The sequence below is a fragment of the Hippopotamus amphibius genome, chromosome 4 (assembly GCF_030028045.1).
Source record: "Hippopotamus amphibius kiboko isolate mHipAmp2 chromosome 4, mHipAmp2.hap2, whole genome shotgun sequence".
NCBI lineage: Eukaryota > Metazoa > Chordata > Mammalia > Artiodactyla > Hippopotamidae > Hippopotamus > Hippopotamus amphibius.
In genome coordinates this window covers 19,607,288-19,620,561 of record NC_080189.1, presented here as the reverse complement: position 1 = coordinate 19,620,561, position 13,274 = coordinate 19,607,288, and the positions used below count along the sequence as shown (strand labels likewise).

The window sequence follows — 13,274 nt, the reverse complement described above, 5'->3', positions numbered from 1 at the left end:
TCATGGAAATGTAAATTACAATTGAAATTATATTCAGACAGGGGAGAGGAAAGATATTGAAGGTGATGGCCCCAGCAGATTTCTTTGTTTAAAATCTGGCATCATGTTTTTCTAAGTTTAATAAAACATTGCTTTCACTACAAAATATTTCCTTTTTAAGACATTCTTATTTGGGTGGCATACTGCACAGTGAACATTTTCTTTTCTTTTTTTTTTTTGAACATTTCTTTTTTTTTTTTAATTTTTAAAAATTTTTTAAGCTCTTCATAGGAATATAATCGCTTTACACTCTTGTACCACTTTTTGAGGTACACCAGAGTGAATCAGCTGTATTTATACACATATCCCCATATCCCCTCCCTCCCGTGACTCCCTCCCACCCTCCCTGTCCTGGCCCTCTAAGGCATCACGCATCATCGAGTTGATCTCCCTTTGTTATACAGCAACTTCCCACTAGCTATCTATTTTACAGCTGGTAGTGTATATATGTCTATGCTACTCTCTCACTTCGTCCCAGCTTCCCCTTCGCCCCTTGCCCCCCAACCCTGTGTCCTCCAGTCCATTCTCTGCGTCTGCATCCTTATTCTTGCCCTGTTACTGGGTTCATCAGTACCATTTTTTTAGATTCCATATATATGAGTTAGCATACAGTATTTGTTTTTCTCTTTCTGGCTTACTTTGCTCTGTATGACAGTCTCTAGGTCTATCCACCTCATTACGTATAGCTCCATTTCATTGCTTTTTATGGCTGAGTAATATTCCATTGTGCATATGTGCCACATCTTCTTTATCCATTCATCTGTTGATGGGCATTTAGGTTGCTTCCATGTCCTGGCTATTGTAAATAGTGCTGCAATGAACATTATGCTACAGGTTTACTGCGAACATTTCTATACGTGAAAACTGGATGACAGATTCAAAAAACTGCAGGTCATCGTAGGTCCTTCTTAATAGAAAGTTCCGCAGTGGATGCTGGTTCTGTCATCAGCACTCTCCACATCAGTGAAAACGTCGCTTTATTTACCTGCCTAGAAGCTTCGGATCGCTTCTTTGCTTTGTCTTTCTTTTAGAAATTCTGAAAAAAATCCCTGCCACTCAATTCCTTTGTTGGAAAATGCAAATTCAGCGCACTGTGTAAAGGCTATGCTAAGGATGTGTGGTACAAGATGCCAAGTCACTGAGTTATCTGTCCTGACTGTCAAGGACACCAGTAGACAGAAGATCCCAGATCCCTGCAAAGGGTGTGAAGAAATGCCAGTGCACGCAAACAGCACAACAACCGTTGTGGTGTTTTGACAGCATTCTCTTAAAATGTGTGCTTCCCTGTGTATATAATTTAAATGTAATGTTAAGACCTTTAAATGTATAGCATAGCTAATTCTTGATTATAAGGAAGGGAAACAATGGTGTGAGTTATAAAAGTGTGTTTGTCTTTGGCTGAAATGGAGAAGATTTTGAGGTTGTGACTTTACCCTCTTAGTGTAATACTGAAAGGACTTGACTCTGCTGTCATCCTGGGGTTGTTACTTAGTCATGTGACTTTACTGCTGTGCCTCAGTTTCATCGTCTGTAAAATAAAAACAGTAACACCTACCTCACGTCTTTTTGTGAGAAATAAGTGAAAAGAAGTGTTTGACATGCTGTTTGCATCTCCTGTTTTAAAACCATAGGGTCACCTAAACATCAGTTTGCATTCCCAGAACTTAACATCGGAAAGTTGGCAGGGTCTGAAATGAAGAGTCCTAGGCCCATGAGAGCCTCACAGTCTAGTCCTGGGGCTGGTACTGGCCTGCTCTGCGGCCTCGGACAAGTCGTCTTAAAATGGAGCTCATCACAGCTGCCATCCACTTCACAGATTTGATCCATTCAGTCACGTTACAAATATTTAGTAAATGCCTACTATGGGCCAGGCATTGGGGATGCAGTGGCAGATAAGATGCACAAGATAAAGTCCTCCCCTCGTGATTTGTATGTCCTGCTGGGGAAGATGGGGAAAAAACAGATAAGAGAAGGCAGTTTGGGTGATGGAGAGTAATTGGGGGCATGGTGGGCTGGGGTGGGATGCTGTTTCAGATAGTGGGCAGAAAAGGCCTCTCTGGTTGAGCTGAGAATGCCATTCAGCATTGGCATCATGGATTCCCATGGGAGGTTCATCCACAGTATGGTAAGTGTGGCTGGAATGAGCTGGTCCCCGCCCTCAAGCAGTGGAGGCGATGGGGTCCTGAACAAGGGGCTGGGAGGAGTTGGAGGCAGGGACTGAGGCTCCTGGTGGATAGAGAAGAGGTGCATAACTCAGCCTCAGGCTGTCAGGAAAGGCCTTTTGGGGGTGACGCTTAAACTGAGTCCTGAAAGACAGGTGGGCTCACCTGGCGGAGGAATGGGGACAGAAGCATTCCAGGAAATGCCCGTAGCGTGAAAGCGCTTGGGTGGAAAGTCTATGGGTGATAAATATTGTTACACTTCTTAAGGTGTTATGATGTGATGTCAGAGGTGGTGATTTAGAAGGTGATAAAGAACAATGAGTGAAAATTTGGTGTCGATAATCCCAAATTTGTATCATCCCTGTGGAGTATAGCAAGTGAATGTAGTCTAGCACTGCCAAACCTCAGCGTTTTCAGAATAACAGTACTGTATGATTTATGATTTGTGGATCAATTTTAATTTTTTGAAACATACTTTATATCAAAAACTTTTCCATTTGGAACTTCAAATTAATAGAAAGCGACAAGGTTATCTGTTTTGTGTTTTCAGGGCCTGTCACACCACAAGACTGCCTTACTTTGGAGAAGGAGACCGGGTTGATTATCATTTTATCTCTCAAGAAGTTTTTGATGAAATGCTAACCATGGTAAGGATGCTCTTTATATTTAATACACAAGAAATACGTTCTCTGATTTAAAAAAAAGACGTTCTCTGGTAGAAATATTAGGAAATAGTGACAAGAAAGAGAACAATTATATTTGTTTTTTTCCTGAGAGATGTGTTCTTACTGAGTTGTTTTTTCTTAAACCATTTGATACCTCATTGTTCCTTTAGTTTATGATCTTGGCAAAAATAGTGTAAATTTGCAATGAAATGGAATAAATAGACGTTTTAAGAAAATAGAAGAAAGAGCACTGCAAAAAGTTCTTGAGATCTGTGTTTATCAGGTGCTGCTCTTATTGATCAGATTTTACTCAAGATAAACAATTTCCACAGACCTGATGTGATGGAACAAGCTGTGATGTCCGGTGGATTGGCGTGTTCTGTCCAGAGACCGCTCTCTCTGTTATCACTGGTGCTTTTTCATTGTTGTGACCCTAAACACCATTTCACGCTGGTGTGTCCCAGCCAGTTGGTCCTCCCTGGACACGTACGCAGCCTTGACCTTCCACCGTAACATCCCTGTGTGAGATGTCCTCAGTCCTGGAGGACAGGCAGGTCACTAATGCCAATGGAAGTCCTTACTGTTAAACGGGAGAGGAGTCCTCATTTCTTTGAGGTCTGTGTCTTTACTAGGTAAGGGTAACTACCCTGCCTTAGTCTATTTCATAGGAGCTCTGGGCAATCTTATTCAATTTAAGATTTTTTTTCCCCCTGAAGCCCTGATCATCTAGTCATTGGTAATAATTCACAACACCCTTGTCTCTGAGTTCATTTCCTTAAAAACAATTTATTTGTTCTTTCTTGGCCTTCACATACAAAGGGAACCCGCACAATTCTAGTGTGTTTTATCCATCAGCAGTAAGTGCTAATGTCACTACATATCCACCCATGACTTCACTTAAACAGAAAGAGTTTCTCATATCTTCATCACTACCTATGAATCTATAAGCCTTTTATTTTCTCTTCACCATGGGCCTTAATTTTGTTTATGTTGTCGTCTTTTCTGTCACCAAACAAATCCTACACCACTCTTTTTTTTTTCCCCCGAAGCTTACTGAAACACAGGATTAAGGACCAGTGTATGTTTCTGCTTTTGAAAGATTACCCTCCAACCAGTGATGCTCTTACAGCTACATTCCGCTCCCGCCTTCTCCTTCCTCCGTCCTTTCTCTGTCCCATCCCCACATATTGGGCCTGGCTTACCTTAATGCACATAATTGCGGAGCGTTTAAACATAGGCTCTGCAGTTGCCATGAGTTTAATTTTGAGTGACCAGCTTTACACATGGTACATATTTTCTCTTGCATTCACAGAGAAACCCAAGTGAAGAAGCCCTAGAATCCCTAGGCCGTTTTCCCTCTAATCTTGTCAAGAGAACATCTTGGAAATTCTTTATGATTTTCTCTCCTAGGGCTATCTTTTAGAAGTTCGGTTTCGTGTGCCAAGGGTACTCTGAGACTTTCTATTTCTAAAAGCCGTAATAGAAGTCTGAGGAGTTATCTTGATATTAATAAGATGCATTCTCTTAGGACTCTTTGGATTGAAAGACAACTAGTTCCCAAAATTGATGTCAATTTGTCTTGTTAGAGTCTGGGGCATTTTTTCCTGATTTAGTTCCACTGTTCTCAGTGCCCCATGTGCTCCCCTGATGTTTCATACCTTATCGTATCTGTAATCAAGTAAGTCTAGTTCAGTTCCTAGTCCAAGAAATCACTGTATTTTTGTACAATATTTAGTCTTCTAGTTTTACTCCCTCTATAGGAGCGCTTGTGTGTTTAAGAACTACTCATTTTTCCTGCTTCTGCTAACATATATCACTTCACTATGATGTCATCATCATTTTCAACTTGAATTTTGCTTCAGATCTTCTTTCCTTTCAAGCGAGCTTGAGGCTGTTTCGTGAAGAGAGACAAACCCCGAGGTTAGAAACTCGTGACACATTGTCAGCTGCTCCTGTCACACCCACACTCAGCCTCACTACACAGACCCCCCCGCCCCCACGGAACACTCCCCCAGCCAGCCTGTCCCCCTCCCAAGGCACAGTCCCCCCTTGACAGACAGCCCTGGTGCACCCCACCCCTGCACGCCTGCTGTGGACAGTCACACCTACCCACTCTGACAGGTGCGCATAGACCAGCACACGCCCTTTCCAAATACATTCCACACCCCCCCAAAACAGACCATCCCCCATGTGCCCGCAGACACACAAACCCTTCTTAAGGCCATATACACAGTCACTTACCTGCAGAGACTCTTCTCTTGTGGAAGTAAGACCACAGATCTGGAGGTTTCTGAGATATGATTATTACTGTTTATTAAGAAATCCACAGGCAGGAAGCAGTGAAAGGAGGATCAGCCTGCAGAAGCCGGGGGACCACTCATCTCAATTCTTAACAGACCAGTTGAGCGAGGCGTGTTTGATATACACAAGTACAATGCAAGATTTCCCCCAACCCTACATCTTTCCAGAAAATGTTCTGGGGAGCCACAGAGGGAGGCCTTTGTACACACAAGTAAACAAACTCATAGTATATATCTGCAAAGTGATTCAAATATACACCATGAAAACAGAGCAGGTCACAGTCAACAAGATAAAGTACCTTGTTCCTGACGGGAGATTCAGGTGTCTATTTATCTATATAGATATAATATAGATAGGAAAAGGAAGGGAGTCACTGTATTTGATCCAAAGAACGGAGACCATATGACATTAAGGGAGTAAAGTATAAAGGATGTTTACTGTTGAGTCGTTAACTTCGAGACTCTATGCTGCACATTTCTTTTAATTATGGCGTGTGCGGGTTTTCCTCATCGCCTGCCGTAGACACGTGCCCCAGAGACCACCCACCTGAGGGACACCCTGTGTCTCCTGGCCTTCCAACACCACCCGGTGACAGAAAGCCGCCCCCCCCCCCCCCCATCCCCGCAGATCTCCAGAACCTCTGGGCCAGGAGGCACAGGGTAGCATCAAAGACCCATAACTGTTACTGTTTTTAATGATGGTGCTGCCTTTTGCTGGACTCCAATTGATGGGATTCAGCCTTGGGAGTTTTCATTTCATTATTTATTTCAAAATCATGTACCTGAGGAGTCACCATGGCCAAGGACGTGCACATTTTTACTCCTTCTGTTGTCATCAGCATCCCAGTTTAGATTAAACCTTGTGGTCTAATACATATAATATCACCAAAGGAAAAGTCAGACAATTTTGAGAGATGTGTTTCTACTTTTTGTTGTTGTTGTTGGTTGGTGTTTGTTTTTTTGCCTGGGACTACAGCTTCGGAAAGAACTGGGCTTCCAAAATATAGAGAGAAGGCCGTATTTATACCTCAAATGACTAGAGGGCACAAAACAATGCTGCTGAATACATTTGGGGCAGTTTCAATAAGATATGTTTATAAGGAAAAGCAGTATGGGTCTGTTTTTCATGACTTATCTCAGGATGCAAAGGTTTTAGGATGTCTCTGTAATTCACGCGGTAAGGCTTATCTGGGAGTGCAAGGCATTTGAGAATGGAAGCTTTGGGGGAGACCTGGTGCACTGGCAATAGGCAAAATGGCTGAGGCAAAGGTTAAACTATTAGTTTTGCTTTCTCAGTAATGAAGGTTTATAGTGCAGGTTTGGCAGGAAGTGGGTAAGTAAAACAATCCATTTACCATAAGCTTCATTGCCTTCACTCTGCTCTAACATTTGCTCAGCAGATTATTGTCAAAAGCCTAATTTTTTTTTGCCAGCTGGGAACTGTGAATGAATTTCTCTATCCCAGTTTGATATTAAGTTTCATAAACCCATTGTCATCCTTAAACAATTGCTAATATTTGTACATTTTATGGAATCATAAAATTAAGACATCAAATCGTTTTATGTGTGTTAAATTCCAGGTATAGGAAAATCTTTGTACTTCTTACATTGCAGGGGAAATTCATTCTGACCTTTAATTATGGTAATCACAAGTATGGATTAAGTAGGGACACCATAGAAGGTATCGCAAGAGATGGTTTAGCAAGCTGTGTCCACATGGAAATAGAAGTAAGTACTTTCCATTCAGCGGACTTATTTTTAATGTGTAAATATGTATGTATATTTGGGATTGGGAAAGGGGGTGCAGTGTGCAGGCAGCACGCTGCTAGGCCCAAGAGGAATGTGTACAAGAGTGTGAGATTTTAAGTTTGTAATTAGCTCAGAGGAGGCAACATATAAGTAATTCTCATGACAGGAGTTAGATTACCATACTGGACATTGCCCAAACGCTAGGGAATAAACCTGAGACTCAAGATTTATTTCCTAAGTTATTTCCTCACTAAATTATCCCATTTTCTTTTCAGAGCACTGGTCTCAGTTTCTATGAGTGCTGTCAGATAAAGTGTTTCCTGCAGGGTGCAGAACTAGTTCCCTGTTCATCTCAGGACAGTGGCAGGGCCCTGCCACTCACCTTGTCCCCTCCTTCTCCAGGGGAGACGCATGGGCCATGCTGGCATTGATTCCAGCTGCTCACTGGTTACTATCTTCTCATATTTTTGGCAATTTAGACTTGCAGATTTCAGGAGATCTTTCTCTCTTTCCCAGGATCCCATCTTCCCGCAGTGATCTTCTGTAATGAGAATCTACAGAAGTCTCTGTCAAATCAACTCTAGAGTAAAACCAGGAATATCCTACTCATTTGTTTTAAAGATATGTCGCTTTATTAAATATTTGAGATCTTTAAAGATAGTTGATTGGTTTTCTTCCAGTTACCTTCTCTGAGCAGTGTAACATTTTTGTAGTCAGAAAAAAAAGTGTTAAAAAGGATCCCATGAGACCAAACATACAGAAAACAAAACCTAGATAAGTCTGGTATTTCTTTAATATCAACTTGAATCTCCCTTAAGACATTTTTCCTCTCTGACTTCGAAGAGCAGGAGACCGTGATTCCTTTTCGGCCCCTTCTAAGTGTTGCCTCACTTCAGTGAAATTGGTCACGATTCTTCCAGCTCATTAATTTTCCTACCTTCAAAATCCTGCAGTTCTTATCATTATGCAATTTATTGGTTGTACATCCTTTAGAAGGTTTACTTTGTTTCTGTGCTAATTAGAGAAAAACAAAACCAAAAAACTTTTCCCTAAAATGTCTTCCTTGGACAAGGAAGGACAAAAAGTAACACAACTTTGAGTGCAGAAACTCCCCAGCTCTTGTGTCTACCTTTTTCTGGTTCAACAGTTCTGAGTCCTGGCTCCTGTTTTACTTTTTCCCTCCCTGAGAGCTTTCTCCTACTCATTTCCGAGAAGTTGAGTCCCTAAACGAGGCTTTGTTCCTGATTCCCTTCAGCTAAACCAGTTTTCCCAGCTGTTCTTGCCATCGACCCTTTCAGACATCGTTTTTAAAAAGAGCCTGTATTTCTTCTCCCCGAATTTTTAAAAGCAAAGATTTTGAACTTTGAGTTAAAATATTGATGGTAGAATTGAGAGGGAAGAAACTTTAGAGTCCATTCAGAGTAACTCCTCCATTTCACGGAAGAGGACACTGATGCTCAGGGAGCTTGAGGGACTTGCACAGAGTCATAGTAGCTGGAGAGCTGCAGTCCTGACCCAGCCCTCCAGGTCCTCAGGGCACTCCCTGCCACTGCTTCCCTGGTTATGTGGGCTCCTGGTTAGCAGGGTATCATGAACTTGGCCTTCCCAGGCTCTGGATACAGGCCACGAGATGAGTAGGAACCAGCCAACCGGGCTGCTGGTTTAGGAACAGGAAGGGCCCAAGTTGATGACAAAGGGATAACACAGGAGCCTTTCTGTCTGGTAAGAGCTCTATCTCCTGGAGCTGCAAGGATGCCTTTTGAAATATAGAATTGAAATTACTTTTCAGTAATAAAGATGCAGTGTGCTGTAAGCATACCTCTTTGTCTCTAGCAGTTTTCTCTTTTAACAGTCATATGCATTAGAATGATTAGTTAGAGGATAACCAGGTGAGACAAATTCTTATTTTTCCAATGATAACATAATATTTGATGAGCAGAGAGAAGTAATCCAATCCTGAGATATTTGTAGGAAAATAATAGCTAATTATACAGATAAATTCTTCAGTACAACACTACTTATTTTACCTATGTTGTCACATATCTCCCAAATAATTTCTAAATCGTGTCTCTGTTTCTAATTCATTATCTTTTCTTTAAACGCATAGGGTGTAAGAAGTTTAAAACATTCCTATTTTGAGCCTCGATATATCCTGGTGGTACCCATGGACAAGAAAAAATATGAGGGCTATTTGAGGAGAAAAGGATTATTCAGTCGTTTAGAGATTGAATTTGCTGTCTCCAGAGTGGACCTTTATATTAAAATTAATCAGAAATATCCAGGATATTTTGATGCAGTAATCAATGCAGGTCAGTAACTTTCAGCAGAGTTTTATTTTTGAAGTGTAAGGTCACTGGGGAAAAATCTGCTCCAAAGTACGTTCTTATTGTTGACCAAATGCAGTTTCTTGTGGTTATAGGACTGAGGTCCCCGATTGCTGGCTGGCTATCTTCCAAGGGTGATCCTAAGTTTTTAGAGGCTGCTCCCAGGTCCTATCCACATGGTCCCCTCCATCTTCAGGCCAGCAATAGCCCATCAAATCCTACTCATGCTTTCTGTCTCTGCCTTCCTCTTCTATGACCAGAAAACCTCCTTTTATGGGGATCATGTGATTAGAGTAGGCTCACCTGGATAATTTCCTTTTTGATTAGCCCAAACTCAACTGATAAGTAACCTTAATTACATTCGCAAAAATCCCTTTTGCCATATAATCTAACATAATCACGGGAGTCATAGCTCATCATGTTCACAGGTTCTGCCCACACTCAACGGGGGCGGTGGGGGGCGGGGAGTGATTAAACAAGGGTGACGTGTCATTGGGTCTTAGAATTCTGCCGACCACAGTATTCACAAAATCAGATCTGGATAAAAAATCATTACCATACGTTGGCTCTATTTTGATAAAATTCTGTTGCTTTAAAGTACATTCTCTCCTTTACTGTAGATGATCTGGATGTTGCCTACCAAAAGCTGAGTCAGCTCATTAGAGAATACCTTGGATTGTCTGAGGTAGCTGCCAAGAGTTTGGCTCCAACCACAGGTACCATCCTATCCCTTTTGTGTCAGAATTTTTTTTTTTTTTTTTTGCATGGAAGGGAAAACAGATCTGTGGGTTGTTATTTGGGGACTCGTCAACCAGGCTAAAGCTGGTTCTTACTCTTTAATTCCTGTACTTCCTCTGGTGTGATTGTCCCCACAACTAGCTGCGTGAATCAGCCCTCTGGACCTGTCCCTCTGCTTGTCAAGGTGACCATAATGGACCTCGGAGGACTGTCCTTTAAGGACATGGTGGGCAGTCCTTTGGAGGCTCATAGTAGATATGGATCAGGCCCGAGGTTCAGAGCTCCACCTTCTGGAAGTTTGGCTCCTCAGGGGGCTGAGGTGGTGCTCTGCTCGACAGAATTGTTCCAATCCAAGAGATTCTTTCCCCCTTTCTTTGCATCGCCATAGTCTTCAAAATGTTGTACTACAGAGTATGATGGAAGAGCACCGGGCAGGGGATGTGAGCCTGGTTCTGGCCCTGCTGCCCCCGGGACAGGCTGCTGAGCTGTTCTGAGCTGCAGTTTGCTGTCTCGTTAGATGGAGCTAATGACCCCCACCTGCCTCATGGATCATGCACAGCAAATGACGTGGGATGTACGAGAGCATCTCCTTGGGGTCCTGGAATTCTAAAGCCCTAACTTAGAATTTTAGTATATGAGTATTTTGAAATGTGTTTAACAGCTTCCCCCCAAATCCACCTCACACCCATTAGGATGGCTACTGTGACAAAACAAAACAATACAAAAAATAGAAAATGTGTAGGCAAGGATATGGAGAAATTAGAAATGTAAAATGGTGTATCTGCTACAGAAAACAGTATGGTGGTTCCTCAAAAAAATTAAAAATAGAATTACTGTATGATCCAGTGATTCCACTGCTGGGTATATACCTGAAAGAACTGAAAGCAAGGTCTTGCAGTTATTTGTACACCCGTATTCATAGCAGCATTATTTACAATAGCCAAAAGGTGGAAGCAACCCAGGCGTTCATCGACAAATGAATGGGTAAACAAAGTCTGATTTGCATGTACAAGGGAATATTATTCAGCCTTAAAAAAGAAGGAAATTCTGACACCTGCTGCAACATGGATAAACCTTGAGAACATTCTGTTAAGTGAAATAAGCCAGCCACAAAAACACATATACTGGATGATTCCAATTATATGAGGTACCCAGAGTAGACAAATTCATAGAGACAGAAAGAAGGAGGGTGTTTGCCAGGGCCTGGGGGAGAGAGGAGCAGGGGTGTTCTTTAATGGTGACAGAGTTTCAGTTTTGCAATATGGAAAGAGTTCTGGGCGTTGGTTGCAGCACCATGTGAGTGTACTTAATGCTCTTGAACCATACACTTAAAAATGGTTAAGATGGCAAATTTTATGTTACCTGTATTTTACCACCACCACCATAATAATAATAATAATAATGATAATAATAATAGAATGTCCTCCCAGTGGACTGAACTGCACTCATGTATCACATGTTGTAGACTGTAATGTGAGACTCCTGCTGCTATGCAGATGCTGTGCATGTGTTCCGCAGCTTTGTGTGTACGTGTGACTCTGCCCAAGTAGGATCTTGCTGGCCGGGTTGCATCCTGGCCAGGCAGAAGCAGCCCGGGTCACGGTTCTGCTGGTCAGACTAATTGGCTATTTCACAACTGTACACACTTTCTCCGGGTCAGGTGCCCCTGGAATTCTGGAATGAGGTCAGTGTGAAAACGGTAGCAACCAAAACATGATGACCAAAGTTTTCCTTCTAGGTGTGTCTCATAGGAGACAAGTGACTGGACAGCAGCAGAAGAAAGTACACACTGTGACAGTGGGCCCCCCGGTGGAGGGAGGGCTGTGCTCTGTCCACAGAGGGGCACGTCCAGTGAGAGCAAGCGGTGTTCATCCCGCATGGGCCCCTCCTCCGCATCAAGCTGCGTTCTTTAGAGAGCTGCATCTGTCCAGCTGTGCAGTGTGTCTAATGGGGCTTCCAAGGAAGCTCCGTGGAAGTTTCTCTTGAGAAAAGCTGGCTCCCTTTGCTTTAAATCTTTGCTAGCGCAGCAGCCTCTGATGTTTCATTTGGTCCCCTGCGTAGACCTGTCCCTGTGGGGCTGTCCCCTAGGTGAGAGCACCCTGCCCCATCCCTGCACCAGGCCCATCTCTCGTTGTAAACTAATACGTTGGTGTTCTGGTTTTTAAATCAGCCCCCCGTGGGTTTGGAGAAACATGAGTCGGTCCCCTGAGCCTGAGCCGTTCCGAGCAACCGAGGTACAGGTGGGTCTCCGTCAGCAGCGCCGAGGGCACCTCTGGACTGTGGCCGCTGAGCAAGACAGCCTCCACGGTGGTGGGGTGCAGCCCTCCCCACGCCCCGCCTGTCTTACTCTGCAACCATCAGGGACTCTGACTATTGGCTGTAGTTGCCATTTGGCAAATTAATAGACCAGATGATGTATGCATAGGAAAGTAGATTCCCATTTTAAAGGGTTTTATGAAACTTCATTTATTTGGACTAATTAGGTTAGACCTGTCTGATTTAATGGAAAGTATGAATTATGGAATTTGTAAAAGTGTTCACACTCTCAGATACACGTCATACCTGAAACTGGGCCATCCAGTTATTGACTAACAGAACCCCAGCTTTTACAAGTAGATGGGAGGGTTTGTACCTACCATAGCAAATCATTGGCCTCCATAGACCCCAGTTTTTCTGACAGGTTTACTATTTGGAAACTAATGTGTTTTCTTAAGAAGCCAAACACTTTATTTATTTATACAGTTCATCTGTGGAGGAAGTTACTTTTTTCAGTTGATGGTTTAAGGATGAATTTGCACATAAAGTGATTTTGTGGTGGCCAGATATTATTCAAGTATTTAAAAATTCTAATGAACATAGTCCTTATTAATAAGCTTGTAAGTGTCTCTAGTGGCCCATGTGTAGAGCCAGCAACCTCTCTGCATCTCAGGGCTGTGAGGTACACACCAGGGAGCCTGGGCCAGGTGTTAACAGGTTCACTGTAGGAGAGCAAGACCCAACCATAATCACCTCAAAATGAAGCTCGTGAATCCCCGAGAATGGCCTAGAGCCCCAGAAGGGTCACTGCCACAGGCGCAGCTGGCTCTCATCTCTTTGCCTCCCCTCTGAGCTGGGTCAGTCTGATTTTAGGTTCTGTGGTTTAGTATATCTATATAAAGACTTACATAACTTACATAAATGTAAATGGGATCCCTAGAAGCAAAAATCCATAATTTTAGTATACTGGAATAATTTTTATGTATAATTGAGCTGTCAAAGGTAAGAAATTGAAATAAAATATACTTAAGATTCTATGAA

The 13,274-nt window shown here is 42.6% G+C and overlaps 1 protein-coding gene across 2 annotated transcripts in view; it reads left to right on the top strand.

Moving 5' to 3' along the window:
• Positions 1-13,274, top strand: part of LRGUK (leucine rich repeats and guanylate kinase domain containing) — a 101,184-nt gene that overhangs the window by 50,548 nt on the left and 37,362 nt on the right. For both annotated transcript variants that reach the window (XM_057733039.1, XM_057733038.1), the window contains exons 12-15: positions 2,752-2,848; positions 6,781-6,894; positions 9,023-9,224; positions 9,860-9,955. In XM_057733039.1, the coding sequence (XP_057589022.1) occupies positions 2,752-2,848; positions 6,781-6,894; positions 9,023-9,224; positions 9,860-9,955 (509 nt within the window). The remainder of the gene's footprint in view (positions 1-2,751; positions 2,849-6,780; positions 6,895-9,022; positions 9,225-9,859; positions 9,956-13,274) is intronic.